The 17645-nt window shown below is 37.8% G+C and overlaps 1 protein-coding gene across 2 annotated transcripts in view; it reads right to left on the reverse strand.

Annotated features, from left to right (window-relative positions):
* AKR1D1 (aldo-keto reductase family 1 member D1) overlaps positions 1 to 17645 on the reverse strand; it is a 50326-nt gene that overhangs the window by 14037 nt on the left and 18644 nt on the right. The window contains exons 2-5 of one of the 2 annotated variants that reach the window (XM_005897685.3): positions 16687 to 16854; positions 13507 to 13623; positions 8868 to 8945; positions 5488 to 5610 (exon numbers count right to left, since the gene is read on the reverse strand). In XM_005897685.3, the coding sequence (XP_005897747.1) occupies positions 5488 to 5610; positions 8868 to 8945; positions 13507 to 13623; positions 16687 to 16854 (486 nt within the window). The remainder of the gene's footprint in view (positions 1 to 5487; positions 5611 to 8867; positions 8946 to 13506; positions 13624 to 16686; positions 16855 to 17645) is intronic. The other variant, XM_005897686.3, reaches the window with a different exon arrangement.

Raw genomic sequence — 17645 nt, forward strand, 5'->3', positions numbered from 1 at the left:
TCCTATAGCTCTGCATTGATAGGAAGATTCTTTACCACTGAGCCATCTGGGAAGCCCAAGGCCTGCATTATGCACATTGTATTCCTGGGTTGAAAGCTGCTCATTTTGTATCTCTGGAGAAGAGACAGTTCTACCAGGGCACAGGTTGATGCTGGGGGCCAGGGGACCTGCATTCTGATTTGTGCCAGCTCTATTCATATGTTCTGTGCTAATATTTGACATATTCAAACAGCACAGAACACATGAATAGGTTCAGGCTATGATCTTCCTAACCCACTCCGGTGTTCTTGCCAGGAGAATCCCAGGGATGGGGGAGCCTGGTGGGCTGCCGTCTATGGGGTCGCACAGAGTCGGACACGACTGAAGCGACTTAGCAGCAGTAGCAGCAGCAGCATGATCTTCCTACACACCTTGCTTCTCTTTCAGGAAACATTTGTGAAGTTAATCAACAGTCTCATGCTGACAGATCAATGTATTTCCTGCTTGGCATGAGGAAACACACTGTCAAATTTTCATTCTTTTCCATTCTCAGGTCAAAAGTCACCACCTGTCTCTGTGCATTTATAAGAAGAAAGCTGCTTGTCATTTCAACATTTTTATAACAAAATATTGTTCTTAGGGATGCAGGAAGTATATGCTGCAGAGGGGATTGGTTAGAAATAAAGGATTGGATTGAGATCAGTGAGGGAGACAAAGTTTGTTGCTCTCTGTTCCTGACAGCTTCAGGTACAGCACTAGCTGAAGTGTCAGTTTGACAGTGCTACTTCTAAATATGGCAAGACTTCTATTTAGCTGTGGGTTACTGTCATGATGTAGGTGATAATTCATTTTTCTGTTATGAACTATTCTGAGTTTCTAAAAACAATGAATTCAACCAACAAGTCCACCATCATCCCAACATGTGAATATTTACCATATTCAAGAACATTTTTCAGTGCAGCTTCTCAAGGTTTTATGAAGTAGAGGGAAGAGGATATCATTTCCCCATTTAATAAAGTAGATTATAGTATTTTGTTGTGATTATAAGAGTAATATACACTCACTGCAGAAGACTTGAAAATACAGAAAAGTATAAAGAGGAGAACAGAATTTACTTGTAAAATTCACAGCCAGAGATAGCCACAGTTAGCATTTGAATATATTTCTTTCCAATATTTGTACTTTTTAAATAATATAATCACCTTCATACTGTGATACATTTTGCATCCTGGTCTTTCCACTTAGTATCATGGCCATGTCTCTTTTCCTCAAAAGTGATTCAACAACATCTTTTGTTGAGAGCTTACGTATTACGAATGTTCTAAAATTTATTTAAACATTCCCTGAATTTTTCATATTTATGTTGTTTCCTTTTTTTTTTTTTTGCCATGATAAACAGTGCTGTGATAAACAGACACATGGGTGTTCTGATTCCCCACCCCACCCCCACACACACACAGGGATAGATTCCTAGAACTTGAAAACTGAACATTTTTTAAGGCTCCTGCTACTTCTTGCAAAATTTCTTTTCAGTAAAGTTGAATCAGTTTACCAGTATTCCATCACTTGCTTACATGGAACATAATACTAAAAAATAAAACAAAAACTTTGTGAATTTGATACATAATACAAAATTTCACTTAAATTTAAATTTCTGTAATTACTAGTGCAGCTAAACATTTTTCATATGTTTACCAGTCTTGCAAATTGTCACCTGTGAATTTCTGTTCATTTCTTTTGAGCCATAGTATTTTTTCTCATTGATTTTTTTCATTGATATTTTTTAGGTTTTTAACTCATGGATATGACCTCCTCTTACTATTATATATATTTTCAGTTCTCAAGCAATTAATTTTCAGCAAGAATACTTAAAAAAATAATTTTTTAATTGAAGGACAATTGCTTTATAGAATTTTGTTGTTTTCTGTCAAACCTTAACATGAATCAGGCATAGGTATACATATATCCCCTCCCTGTTGAAACTCTCTCCCATCTTCTTCCCCATCCCACACCTCCAGATTGATACAGAGCCCCTGTTTGAGTTTCCTGAATGATACAGCAAATTCTCATTGGCTATCTATTTTACATATGGTAATGTAAGTTTCCATGTTACTCTCTCCATACATCTCACCCTCTCCTTCCCTCTTCCTGTGTCTGTAAGTCTGTTCTCTATGTCTGTTTCTCTATTGCTGCCCTGCAAATAAATTCTTTGGTACCATCTTTCTAGTTTCTGTATATATGCATTAGTATATGATATTTATCTTTCTCTTTTTTGACTCACTTCACTCTGTATAATAGGCTCTAGGTTCATCCACCTCTTTAGAACTGACTCAAATGCATTCTTTTTTATGGCTAATATTCCATTGTGTATATGTACCACAACTTCCTTATCCATTCATCTGTCGATGGACATCTAGGTTGCTTCCATGTTCTAGCTATTGTAAACAGTGCTGCAATGAACACTGGGGTACATGTATCTTTTTCAATTTTGGTTTCCTCAGGATATATGCCTTGGAGTGAGATTGTTGGGTCATATGGTGGTTTTATTCCTAATTTTTTAAGGATTCTCCATACCATCTTCCATAGTGGCTATATCAATTTACATTCCCACCAATAGTGTAAGAGCATTCCCTTTTCTCCACACCCTCTCCAGCATTTATTGTTTGTAGACTTCTTGATGATGGCCATTCTGACTGGTGGCAGTTGATAGCTCTTGTAGTTTTGATTTGCATTTCTCTAATAATGATCGATGTTGAGCATCTTTTCATGGGTTTGTTAGCCATCTGTATGTCTTCTTTGGAGAAATGTATGTTTAGGTCTTTCCCCCACTTTTTGATTAGGTTATTTGTTTTTCTAGTATTGAGTTGTGTATGAACTGCTTGTATATTTTGAAAATTCATCCTTTGTCAGTTGTTTCATTTGCTATTATTTTCTTCTATTCTGTGCATTGTCTTTTCACCTTGCTTATAGTTTCCTTTGCTGTGCAAAAGCTTTTAAGTTTAATCAGATTCCACTTGTTTACTTTTGTTTTTATTTCCATTACTCTAGGATATGGGTCATAGAGGATCTTGCTTTGATTTATGTCCTCCAATGTTCTACCTATGTTTTCCTCTAAGAGCTTTAGAGTTTCTGGTCTTATATTTAGGTCTTCAGTCCATGTTGAGTTTATCTTTGTGTATGGTGTTGAGAAGTGTTCCTAATTTCATTCTTTTACATGTAGCTGTCCAGTTTTCCTAGCACCACTTATTGAAGAGGCTGTTTTTGTACATTGTTTCCCCATTGTATATTTTTGCCTCCTTTGTAAAAAAATAAGGTACCCATAGGTGTGTTGGCTTATTTCTGGACTTTCTATCTTGTTCCATTGGTCTATATTTCTGTTTTTGTGTCTGTACCATACTGTCTTGATGACTGTAGCTTTGTAGTATAATCTGAAATCAGGAAGGTTGATTCCTCCAGCTCCATTATTCTTTCTCAAGACTACTTTGGCTATTCGGGGTCTTTTGTGTTTCCATATGAATTGTGAATTTTTTTATTCTAGTTCTCTGAAAAATGCTATTGGCAATTTGATAGGGATAGCATTGAATCTGTAGATTGCACTTGATAGTATACTCATTTTCACAATATTGATTCTTCCTACCCAAGAACATGGACTATATCTCCACCCGTTTATGTCATCTTTGATTTCTTTCATCAGTGTCTTATAGTTTTCTGTATACAGTTCTTTTGTCTCCTTAGGTTTATTCCTAGATTTTGTTCTTTTTGTTGCAATGGTGAATGGGATTGTTTACTCAATTTTTCTTTCTGGTTTTTCATTGTTAGTATATGGGAATGCAAGTGATTTCAGTGTATTGATTTTGTATCCTGCGAGTTTGCTAAATTCATTGATTAGCTTTAGTAATTTTCTGATAGTATCTTTAGGGTTTTCTATGTATAGTATCATGTCATCTGCAAACAGTGAAAGCTTTACTTCTTTTTTGATCTGTATTCCTTTTATTTCTTTTTCTTCTCTGATTGCTATAACTAGGACTTCCAAAACTATGTTGAATAATAGTGGTGAGAGTGGACACCTTTGCCTTGTTCCTAATCTTAATTTTTCACCATTGAGAATAATGTTTGCTGTGGGCTTATCATATATGGCCTTTACTATGTTGAAGTAGGTTCCTCTGTGCCCATTTTTTTGAAGAGTTTTAATCATAAATGGGTACTGAATTTTGTCAAAGGCTTTTTCTGCATCTATTGAGATTACCATATGGTTTTTATCTTTTTAGTTTGTTAATATAGTGTATCACATTGATTTACATATATTGAAGAATCCTTATTATATTTTTTTTTAAAATATAATCATCTAATTTTCTTTGCTCTTTGCTTTTAATATTTTTAGGATTTAACACTTTTATACTATTACATGTATTAGTATTCTTTATAATTTCCCCATGACTTCCCTTTCTATCCATAGCTCCAGATAACTAAAATTCTTTTGTAGTATTCACAAATAATTTCTTACTTTGTCTCTAGCTCCTGCTCAAAGAGACACTTTGAAGTATAACATGAAGCAAAGATCTATATTTGTTATTGTACAACTATCAATTTTCCCCACACTATTTACTGAAAAATAAATTCCTTTTCATTAGTTTACATTAGGCTTTTATTTTATTTGAGATTGTATCTAAGATATTTCTTATTTATTTTATTTTTGACTGTTCTAGGTCTCCATTGCTGCACAGACTTTCCCTATTTGGGGTGAATGGGAGCTACTCTTTGTTGCGATGCACAGGCTTCTCATTGCAGTGGCTTCTCTTGTTGCAGAGCAGGGGCCCTAGGTGCGAGGGATTCAGTAGTTGGGGGGCATAGGCTTAGTTGTTCCAAGGCATGTGGAATCTTCCCAGACCAGGGATTAAACCCATGAATTCTGCATTGGCAGGTGGATTGTTAACCACTGAACAACCAGGGAAGCCCAATATCTCTTATTTTCTATTTATTTGTAGGTTTTCCTTGGGTTAATCTTGCATGTGTGCATACTCAGTTGCTCAGTCATGTCCAACTCTTTGCAACTCAATGGACCATAGTCCACCAGGCTCCTTTGTCCATGAAAACTTTCCAGGTAAGAACAGTGGAGTGGGTTGCCAATCACTTCTCCCAGGGATCTTCCTCACCCAGGGATCAAACCCAAATCTCTTGCATTGGCAGTGGATTCTTTACCACTGTGCCATTTGCACTAATCTTACATTATTTTAAATACTGTGGATGTCAATATCTGGTAGGTTTTTTTCCCACTCAATAGTTTTCTTCAGAAAATTTTGGGTTACTTTTCCCTGGACTTGAAGTTTCTAATCTTGCTTATTAAGAGACATAAACTGACTTGCCCAGGACGTAATGATGAGATATGTATGTAAAGTGACCTCAAGGCTTTCTGACTCCTAATCCAGGATTCCTCTGTTAAGTAATGGATTCTTTCACATTCCCAACCCCTACACCCCCCTCACCTCCCTTCCCTTGTCAGTGCCATACCTGGTTGCTGACTGGCTTATACTTAAGCCCTGGTTTGTTCAGAATGAGTTCCAGCTGCCTACGGTTAAAATTGGATACTCCAAGGGACTTCACCAAGCCAGCATCTTTGCAGGCTTCCAAAGCCTGTAGGATAAAAGCCAGTGGGTCAAGAAAAAAAGCCTCAACACAAGCAAGAATAAACATTTATAAGGGTGACTGTGAATTCTTTAAAAAGGAAAGTCCCTGGGTATGTTAATAAGCATTATGTGAACTAAAGAAAAGTGGAGGAAATAGGAATTCTGTAAATGAATGATTTGAGGGAATTGTTTATCATACTCTCCCCTTGTATTTTCATAATGTATAAATGTGAAAGTGATAGTTTCTCAGTATCTGACTCTTTGTGACCCCATGGACTGTAGCTCACCAGGCTCCATTGTTCCTGGAATTCTCTAGGCAAGAATGCTGGAGTGGGTTGCCATTCCTTCTCCAGGGGATCTTCCCAACCCAGGGATCAAACCCAGGTCTCCTGCACTGCAGGCAGATTCTTTACCATCTGAGCCACCAGGGAAGCCCTTCATAACATATACCAGCACAATAATAATGATCTTATTTCTTAAAATCTGTTGAGGTTTTCTTTTTGGTATAGTACCTGAAAATTTTATGTATCTGGTATGTGTGGAAGATGTATTTTCTCCTATTTTTGGATACAGGTCTTGCTTGTCTCTTTCACATACATACATTATTTAGAAGATTAAAAGTCAAGCTTTTCCTGTCTTTTCAATAATTTAAAGGAATATATCAGAAATCTCCCATTGTAACAGTGCATTTACCAATGTCTTTCTGTATTCTATCAGTTTTTGCTGTTTATATTTTGAATATATTTTATTTGATATGTATGTGTTTAAAATTATATATCTTCTTAGAAAATTAAATCTTTATCATTATGGTTTTTGCACTTCCCTATACATTTTTTTTTTTTTTTTTTTTGGCTACACCAGGTCTTAATTGTGGCACATAGCCTCTTTGGTCTTCCCTGAAGCATGTGGGATTTTTTTCAGCTGGAGGCATGTTACCTCTTCAGTTGCTGCATGCTGGATTTGATAACAATCAAATCCAGGGGGTGCTGGGTCTTAGTCAGTGGACCACCAGGGAAGTACCTCCCTATATATTTTAGAGTCAGCTTTTCAATTTCTTTTGGGATTTTTATTGGGATTGCATTGAATCTATCCATGAATTTGGAGAGAATTAACAACTTATCTGTATTCAGTCTTTCTGTCAAAGAACATGATATAGCTCTCCTTTTATTTAGATTTTAAAAATCTTCTCAGTAAAATACTGTAATTTTAACTGTTTAAGTCTTGCATAGATTGTGTTAAATTTATCTCTAAATATTTAATATTGTTTTTTTACAAATTCCACTTTCCTGTGGTACATATATACAATGGAATATTACTCAGCCACAAAAAAGGAACACATTTGAGTCAGTGCTGATGAGATGGATGAACCTAGAGCCTATTATACAAAGTGAAATAAGTCAGAAAGAGAAAATAATCATCATATACTAACACATTTATGGAATCTAGAAAGATGATACTGATGAACCTATTTGGAGAGCAGCAATGGAGACACAGACATTGAGAACAGACTTATGGACATTGCTTGGGTGGAAGGAAGAAGGAGACGGTAGGAGGTATGGAGAGAGTAACATGGAAGATATATTACCATATGTAAAATAAACAGCCAATGGGAATTTGCTGTATGACTCAGGGAACTCAAACCAGGACTTGGTAACAACCTAGAGGGGTGGGATGGGGAGGGAGGTGGGAGACATGTTCAAGTGGGAAGGGACATGGGTAAACCTATGGCTGATTCATGTTGATGTTTGGTAGAAAACAATGTAATACTGTAAAGCAATTATCCTTCAATTAAAAATTAATAAAAAAAATTTAAAGGAGTAAATCTGCTTTCAATTGTGCATTGGTAGCATATGGATTGAGTAAATGGTTTTTCAGGTGGAGAGGCCCAGACAGCAGAAAACATAGTCAGTGCCTCCTCAACCCTAAAAACAATCCACAGTTCAGAGCTTTAAGCTGTTACCGACATGTGGGGAAGTCTAGTAGAAAGAGATAATCATTCGATTATAATTTCCAGCCTTTGGAGGAAATTATACATGAGGGGGAAGTCTATTGCATGCATGCTCAGCTGTGTTCAACTCTTTGAATGAGATAATTGTTAGATTATAATTTCCAGCCTTTGGAGTTTGAATTGGAAGAGGCAAGAAAACATCTGCCAGAGGTCAGGCAGAGACTTAGGTTTTCCCTAGCTTCCCACAAGTGCAAGATTTCAGTTCTGCTCTGGCTTGATTCCTGAAGATGTCTGAACATGAGTCCTAAGTGTCTATGTGTGTGGAGTGAACAAGGCTATGTTGTTTTACAGTTGCTAAGTCATGTCTGACTCTTTGGCGACCCATGGACTAGAGACCTTCAGGCTTCTCTGTCCGTGGGATTTTCCAGGCAAGAACACTGGAGTGGGTTGCCATTCCCTTCTCCAGGGGATCTTCCTGACCCAGGGATCAAACTTGGGTCTCCTGCATTGCAGGTGGATTCTTTACTGATGAGCCACCAGGGAAGCCCCTCCTGAGGCTAACATGGCCCCTTTTACCCAGAGTAAAACGCAGCCCAGCATCCAGTAAGAGAATATAAGAGAGGAACTATTGGCATTATTTTTGCTTTTATTTATCCCAAGGCTATAGCAAGAGAGACATAAGAGTAAAAATAACCCCAGTAGCTCCTCTCCTAAATTATCTTACTGGTTGCTGCACTGCCTCTTACTCTGGGTAGAAGCTGCCATGTTACCACATAACCAACCAGTTCATAATATCTGTACCTGCCTCCCCCCAACACATAAATCCATAAAGGTTTTCTCATTATTTCCCCCTACTTTTTTACTCTTATAATCTTAGGGAAGGAACCAGCAGATTGCTCAGAAATGCAACCAGAATTATTTTTCAGTTTTTCATTTATTATTTTACATTTGTTTCTTTTAAATATCATATTACTGATTTTTAAAAATTCAGTTTGATAAGCAAAAGAATTATGAGTTTATCTCATTTATATATTTTTATTTACTGTTATAGTAAAGCTTATTTCCTTTACTTTCTTTTGCTCCCACTTGTCTCTCCTCCTTATCTTTGGCATTCTTCTCTTTGATCAAAGCAAAACCAAACACTTTTCAGTGCCCAGAAATGGAGATTTTATGCATCTTTGCTCATGGTTAGAAATACCTGACTATTACTCTTCATTGGGAGTAAAGTTTGCAACTCTCCATAAAGCTAACAGGAATAACCAGATCACAATTTAAAAATGTAATCTTTTAAGGTTAAGAAGCTCATTTTAACTTACCTCCCAAGTGGCACATAGGTTTGACTTGTGATATAACCATTTGCCATTTTCATCCCTAGGATAAAAATCATCTCCAGGCTGTTAAAAAAAAAAAAAAAGGCAAGTATATCTGAGGATTAAAATGATGGAATTTGAGTTGTCTATATTTCAATATACCCTGACCCTGGGAAACCAATTTAAGATATACATATAAATTTGTCTTCTCCCCTTTGTGGAGCTATCCAGAAATTCACTTGTCCAATATATATAACACGTTCGTCTTATTCTCTCACCCTGGCATTTATTTTTCCTTTATTTATTGACAGATTATTGTTGTTAAGTCATGAAGTTCTCTCTTAATGATAACATTTTTCATTAGAAAAACGTAAAAGTTGAGAATTAGGACGTTTAGACTCAGTGTTTGGATAGTATATCCTTGCCAAAGTTGAGGGCAGCAAATTTCTTATTCTTATGAGAAACCAAATGTCATCACTAAGGCTGAGAAGGAATTCTTCAGCTAAGAAAAACATAGTTCATGAATGGAATGCTCCTTAAGTATAAAGGAAATGGACAGCTCATTAATTCTCAGGTCTGGCTAATCGTCTTGTGGTTCCTTTCTTTCCCTGTTTAGCTGCCTCTAGGAGTTCAGCATCATTTTTTCTACCTCACACACTAACTGTTGAACCTCCTTTTCTAGCTTTTTGGTGACACTTTTTCAATGAAGATTGACTGTTGTTGTTCAGTCGCTAAGTAGTGTCCAACTCTCTGCAACCCCATACTGCAGCATGCCGAGCTTCCCTGTCCATCACCATCTCCCAGAGTGTGATCAAACTCATGTCCATTGAGTCGGTGATGCCATCCAACCATCTCATCCTCTGTCGTCCCCTTCTCCTCCTGCCCTCAATCCTTCCCAGCATCAGGGTCTTCTCCAATGAGTCAGTTCTTCGCATCAGTTGGCCAAAGTATGGGAGCTTCAGCATCAGTCCTTCTAATGAATATTCAGGGTTGATTTTCTTTAGGATTGACTGGTTTTGTCTCTTTGCTGTCCAAGGGACCCTCAAGAGTGTTCTCTAACACCACAGTTCAAAAGCATCAACTGTTTAGCTCTCAGCCTTCTTCATGGTCCAACTCCCGCATCCATATATGACTACAGGAAAAACCATAGCTTTTACTCTATGGACCTGTGTTGGCAAAGTGATGTCTCTGCTTTTTAATACACTGTGTAGGTTTATCTATTGACTATGGTGTGGAAATTGTCTTTCATATTTCTCCCTTTTTTCCTATATGTAAACATGGGACCCATCTCATATGGGTTTGGAAATGGGATAGAGAGAAATAAAAGATGATTTATGGATTCCTTGAGTGGATGATGGTAACCATTTCCTGAGGCTGGACAATGAATTGAGAGTTTTGTTTTGGATATTTTGAGTTTGAAATGACTGTTAGACATTCAAGTGGATATTTGAAGAGAACAGAGAGGTCTCAGATGGTGGCTCAGACTGTGGGCACAGGTAAAATGTGGGAGTTCCTCAGCATATTAAATGATATTCAATCCTTGCAATTGGGTGAAATCACCTACAGAAAGAGTGTGGCTCAGTCAGGCAAAAATATTGAAGAAAGAGCACTGGGCAAAGCATTTGGAGTTTAGTGGGAAAGGAGCAGCCAAAGAATCATCAGAGGATGACATCATCAAAGCCACAAGGTGAAAATGTACAAAGAGGCAGTGATCAATTGCATTGAAAGAGGTTAAATAAAATATGAGGACAAACTGTCTATTGGATTTGGTTGGTGGCATAGAAGTCTTTGTAGATCTTGATAATAGGAATTTTTTTTGCTATTAAAAAGGAGCAAGGAATTGGATAAAATCCATTATATTAAAAAAAATTTCCTGAATTTTTCCCTCTGCCATCTTACCTGAATGAAACTTTTACCTGGCGATCACATTTTCTCCATGCCCTCTTTAACAAAAGGGGCATCTAAATTTCATCTAAAACCTTCATCTAAATTTTCTTCTGTTACACTGAAAGTGGGAAAAGGACTCCTTTCTCATCAAAGCCATGTAATTATTCATATTAACTACCCTGTATATCTCTGATTTCTAAGCCCTTTGACCTCCTTAACACTTATGATGCTTCAGTTCAGTTCAGTTCAGTTGCTCAGTCGTGTCTGAATCTTTGCAACCCCATGAATCACAGCACACCAGGCCTCCCTGTCCATCACCAACTCCTGGAGTTTACTCAAACTCATGTCCATCGAGTCAGTGATGCCATCCAGCCATCTCATCCTCTGTCATCCCCTTCTCCTCCTGCCTCCAATCCCTCCCAGTATCAGGGTCTTTTCCAACGAGTCAACTCTTCGCATGAGGTGGCCAAAGTCTTGGAGTTTCAGCTTCAGCATCAGTCCTTCCAATGAACACCCAGGACTGATCTCCTTTAGGATGGACTGGTTGGATCTCCTTGCAGTCCAAGGGACTCTCAAGAGTCTTCTCCAATACCACAGTTCAGAAGCATCAATTCTTCAGCGCTCAGCTTTCTTCACAGTCCAACTCTCCATCCATACATGACCACTGGAAAAACCATAGCCTTGACTAGACGGACCTTATGATGCTTATTTCCACTCTATTCTCCCTCCATGTTTCTTATCTTTAGCATTTCCTAATTTTACTTATGATCTGAAATGGCTTTATGCCTCCATCATGAACTCTGTTAATAGTTTTTACTCTCCCAAAATTTAATTCTTTATCGTGTCTGAACCCATCTTAGATATTTCTATGATGTCTCCTTAAGCTTCCACTGTGCTAACTTTACTAATCCCTTCATCTGGACAAGCCCATTGTCTTTTTCCTCCTTTCCTGCTCCTGACTATAAAGCATTATTAGAAGAATAATTCAACCTTCTAAAAATTCACCCTGTTCATTCTCATTCCTGCTTAGCAATAACTTTGTCCTTTTAAAATGTCTTATGCTTTTTTGTACTTTGTATTTTGTTCTGAAATTGTGTCTGCTTGTTAACTTGACATTAAAAAATAACAAAGTGCTAAAACATTTTAGCAAGAAAGGTATTTGTTTTTTAAAAATCATGAGATTCAAAAAGCATGTGATATTTTGACTTCAAAGATTGATTTCTCAATTACAAGAAGTACAGGTTCAGTTGGGAGGTAATGTCACTGTATTGTGAAATTTGTCACTGTTAAAAGTTTTACCTTCTCTGTGTCCTTGAGCTCTGATCCTATTTAAAAATAGAAATAGAATTTCTCTATTTACCTTCTCCAAAAGATTTTACAAGTCATTAGTCAGCTACAGAGAAGTAAATTTCATTTTCTCACTTTTAAATGTAGCTTCTTTCCAAATCTGTAAGAACTCTGCCATTCGAAAAAGAATCAAAGTTAGCTGAGTGAAGAGAAGGGTTGAGGTCAAAATCCAAAGAGCCTGAATTCAAAACATCACTGTAGTCCACAGGACATTGGGATGATTAAGCTCATGAGGATAAGAGATAGGGTAATATAAGGGAACAAGATTGGGATTGGCATTAAGGGACCAGGATCTGGTCCCAGTTCTGATGGACTTTAAGCCTGACCAAGTAGTTCATTACTTGTTGTCTAAGTTTTCTCTGGTGAAATGAGGTTATTGTGATATATAATTGCTGAGGTGGCTCAGTCACTAAAGAATCCACCTGCAATGCAGGAGACCCAGGTTCGATCCCTGGGTTAGGAAGATCCTCTGGAGAAGGAAATGGCAACCCACTCCAGTATTTTTGCCTGGAGAATCCCATAGACAGAGGAGCCTGGCGGACTATAGTCCATGGAGTCACAAGAGCTGAACACAACTTAGCAACTAAACCACCACCACTAGGTCACATCTTGGATGTGACCACAGAGGAAAGTCAATAAGGAAGGTGCTTCTAGAGAACAGAGCAGGGGCAGCCAGGTTGGCTGTGTAAAGAAATTCTGGTCACTGCAGTGGCAGAGAGCTCTTGTTTTTCCTGTCCAGCAGGACCTCACATACCTCATGGATAAGTGGTCAACTTTGTTTTTCAGTCTTTCCTTCCATCAGTGAAATTTTAAAGCTGTTGCTGATCTTCAGAAGTGTATAGTGGGTGTTTTGGTGATGGTTAAATTAACAGTGAGCCCATAGATTGAGAAAGTTCAAGGAAGGAGTGATTTGAACTAAAGGAATATATATCACACAAAAGTCCTGATATTGGAGCTGGCTTCAAAAACCTGACTTTTCTCTCCAAAGGAAGAAAGCCTGAAGGGTGGAGTGTAAGTTTTCAGTTGTACCTATTACTTTACATTATGTTGTGCAGAGATGTTTTTGTGACTGTGTGAATGGGAAGAAGGGTGTGCTGGATGCTGGGCAACTACAGTATGGACTACAGTTAGTAGATTACATGTTGGTTTAACAAAGAAAGTTCAAAGTATTACTGTAAAGACATGATAGAACATGCATTGGATTATTGATCAAGAAACCTGGGATCCAGGCCTGAGATGGATACACAGGATTGTTCTTGGCATTTGTTGGGCCTGGTCAGTACTATCTCATTTATGGTAACAAAACATCATTTTATTTTATGGTTCTAAGTAATGAATGAGCTTCCTGCACACAGTTTTTTGCTCATGGTTGCCAAAGAGTGAAGCATAACCTTTAGGTATCTGAACCTACCTTAAAAGCCATGGGTATTTCAATGATGTAAAGATCCACATAATCTAGCTGGAGGTCCTTGAGTGTCCTCTCCAGAGTTGGGCGGACCAACTCTGGGTCAAGATTTGTAGCCCACAGCTGAAAGAAAAAAAGGGGATAGTTAATATCCATGGTATTTTTAAAAATAATAATGCACCCTTTTAAAATATTTTTAACTTTTTTTTTTTTTTAACTGTATTGCACAGCACATAGGATCTCAATTCCCTGACCAGGAATGGAATCCATGCTCCCTGCAGTTGAAGCATGGAGTTCTAACTATAGGACAGCCAGGGAATTCTCCACCCCAGTTGCCTTTACACTCATATACATTGTATTCACTCATTTAATTTCACAGAGATATGTTTAAACTGCAGTGTCATCTGAGTATAGGTTGAACTGATATAAGTCTTGATGCCCAGAGTATAATGTGATCCAAATATAGTACCAGAGATTTAAAGATCCACCTGAACCACAGAGAACCTAATCAGCAATAAAGTCTTCCTCTGCCCGGTGCTAATTGCTGAATCCACCCTTAGCACTTTCATTTTTCCTCATTGTGTAATTAGGGAACACGTATCCAACTAGTGGTGCTGCCCTGGCCTGGTGCTTTATTTTTATTTCACTGATAGAAGGTGTGACTCATCTGAGTATGAAACATGGTTGTGTACGTGACTTCACCAATGTTTCACATTGTGATGGGTGGTGTAGATGCTGGTGAAATTTTAAATTATTGTAAAGGTTTAGATCCCTTTTGATAGCTCCTTTGTTCCCATTTGGTCCACTTCCTCATTTCCCCAGGAAAATTCTGCCAATCCCTAACAAGAAAGTACTCAATCTGAACTGGTGATGTCACCAAAATGATGGCATGGGAGACTCCTTTGTTGGAGATCTTTGTCCTCCAAAATGATCATCAGTTAAACAGCTATTCATGAATTAAAAACCAATAAAAATGTTGGTCAAAGGATGCCAACTCCGTTATGAGTGAGTTCTGGGGATCTAATGAATTGCATGGTGATTGTAGTTAGTAATACTGTTGCTAAGAGAATAAATCTTCAATGTTTTCATTACAAAAAATAATGGTAATTATGTAATGTGATGGAGGTGTTAGCTAATTTACAATGGTGGTAACCATTTTGCAGTATATAATTGTATCAAATCAATGTGTTATACACTTACACTTATATAGTGTCATACATCAGTTATATTTCAATAAAGCCAAAAAGGTAAATAAAAGGCAAGTAGACAGTTTAACATATATAAGAAAAAAGAAAAAGAAATTACTCAGTCACTAAAGTGCTAAGTAATGAAAAATTCGGCCTTGGGTTCTCAGAATGGAGCATGTGTACCCTTGAGGTCTGTGAAACTTAGGGTACTGAGGGGTAGTCAGAGCCTCAGGATAAATGAGGATATTTTCTTGGAGCATCAAATTTGCTCACATATTTTTTTGGATAAAAAAAAACCTTTGAATTTCCATACACATTTTGCCACAAGTAAGGGCAAGCAAAACTGGTAAATTTTTTTTCCTATGTTGAACAATAATTTTTTTCTTGCCTTCAAAGCACAGAAAAGAGAAAACAATGCAAGAGTAGTGAAAAATGTGTTTTTGCTTTTAATGTGGGTCTTTTTTGTATATTATTGACATCCCATCTAATTGAAAATTCTGTTTTATATATTTTAATCTATCTTTATTCAACAGTTTTAGGTTCTCTTTAAGTGCTTTTAAATGTTAACTTGGCAACCTTATGAAATGGGCAATTCAGTTCTTTTTCAGTGTGATAGGTATTGCAACAACTTTAACTGTTTACCAGGGAGATAAAAAGGAAAGTTTTTTTTGTTTTTCATTTGTAACTTCAAAAATATTTCCATCTTTGGCTCACGGCCTCAGGATATGAGTTCAAGTTTATTCTTCCCCAGAAACTCTTGGTGAGTTCTCCTGAAAGACTCTGTAAAAACAAAATCTTTAGGAATCAGACTGCAAAGCTGTAATGAAGTGACAAGCTTCAGGCTGGTGTTTTGGGACAGTGGTTCTACATGGCCCCTTGAAATCATAGCCCATAAGTGGCTGGTGACTTGGGGAACTGCAGGCCCCCAGAGAGCTTGGAAAGGAGTTGGGAGAAGGGGCAGTGAGTGAAGTCTGAAGCACCATTCTGTTCTCTTTAGAAAACTTAGGAGAATTGGATTACAAGTTCTCTAAAGTTATTAAGTTTCATTCCTTCAAGGCTGCCTGTAAATATGTATTCCATATTTCCACTGGCTCTCATCTTATCATAATACTTTATATTTCTGATTACTTTTCAATGGATAGTGATTTCTAACTGTCATCAGTTGGAGATTTCAATTTCTCAAAAGATGTAAACAAAATGTGGTATATCCGTTCAATGGAATATTATTTGGCTATAAAAAGAAATGAAATTCTGATAAGTGTTACAACATAAATGAAAGTAGAAAACATAATAAGAGAAAGAAGCTACACAGAAAAGAATACATATTGCATGAATCCTTTTGTAAGAAATGTCCAGAATAGGAGAACTAGAGAGAAATAAATTAGATCAGTGTTTATCAGTGGCTAGCGGAGAGGGATAAATGGGAAGTGATTACTAGTAGGTGAGGGGTTTCTTTTTGGAGTGATAAAAATATTCTGGAAAAGGTATTGGTCATGGTTGTACGACTCTGTGAATATACTAAAAAGCACTGATTTTACACGGTGAGCTTTAGGGTACATGAATTATATCTCAAAAAATTAGTGATCTATGGACAAACCGGCATATACAGAAGAAAAAAGACTACCTATTCTAAAGAAAAAAGTTGTGACAAATGCTTATTGTAATATGAACCACTTCCTCATGTCCCTTTACTCCTCAAATCTACTTTCGTTGTAGGTGTGGCTCTTCCATATTGTCTTAAATCAATGCCCAAGTGTGAAGAAAAAACTTTGCCCTAACTTCAAGGGGCTATTTAGTCCCTAAATTCTTGGCAAGATTGAGGAATTTGCCAGTTCAGAACTCACTCTTTGGGACACCCCTGATGGTCCAGTGGTTAGGACTCTGTACTTCCATTGCAGGGGGTGTGGGAAACCTAGATCCCACAAGCTGGTGGCTTGGTGAGTTTCTTCAGCAGGAAAAGTGACATCAGGCCCACCGTGTAGGTGAAGGGAAGACTCACCTTTCCACAGTAGAAGATATCCTCCCTCCGCACCTTTCCTTCTGCTATCTTCTCTCTGATGGCCTCCCCCACTTCATGCTCGTTCTGGTAGAGGTAGGCCCCATCAATGTGCCGGTACCCCGTGTCGATGGCAATCTTCACTGATGTTGCACAGGTCCCTTTAGGAGTCTAAAATGATAGGGGATTGGGAGGCGGAGAAGAGAAATACGTCTTTCGTTTAGTTTAATCGTTCTTAATCTTGCTCCTTGGAAGAAAGTTATGACCAACCTAGACAGCATATTAAAAAGCAGAAACATTACTTTGCCAACAAAGGTCTGTCTAGTCAAAGCTATGGTTATTCCAGTAGTCATGGATGGATGTGAGAGTTGGACTATAAAGAAAGCTGAGCGCCGAAGAATTGATGTTTTTGAACTGTGGTGTTGGAGAAAACTCTTTGAGAGTCGCTTGGACTGCAAGGAGATCCAACCAGTCAATCCTAAAGGAAATCAGTCCTGAATATTCACTGGAAGGACTGATGCTGAAGCTGAAACTCCAAAACTTTGGCCACCTGATGAGAAGAGCTGACTGATTGGAAAAGACCCTGATGCTGGGAAAGATTGAAGGCAGGAGAAGGGGACGACAGAGGATGAGATGGTTGGATGGCATCACCAACTCAGTGGACATGAATTTGAGTAAACTCTGGGAGTTGGTGATGGACAGGGAGGCCTGGCGTGCTGCAGTTCATGGAGTCACAGAGTCGGACATGACTGAGCTACTGAACTGAACTTAACTGAATCAGGACACTTGGCACATACATTGTTTTATAGCAAACATGACAAATTGCTAATTCTATGCTGTTGTGACTGGAAGATGGAGTCTGAAAACTGGAGAAATTGACCGATCAGATTGCTTCTAACCCTTAATGGAAGATTCATTCATCTCAGGGCTGTCCTTAGCTTTGCAGCTTCAGAAATGTAATT

Source organism: Bos mutus, chromosome 4, assembly GCF_027580195.1.
Source record: "Bos mutus isolate GX-2022 chromosome 4, NWIPB_WYAK_1.1, whole genome shotgun sequence".
NCBI lineage: Eukaryota > Metazoa > Chordata > Mammalia > Artiodactyla > Bovidae > Bos > Bos mutus.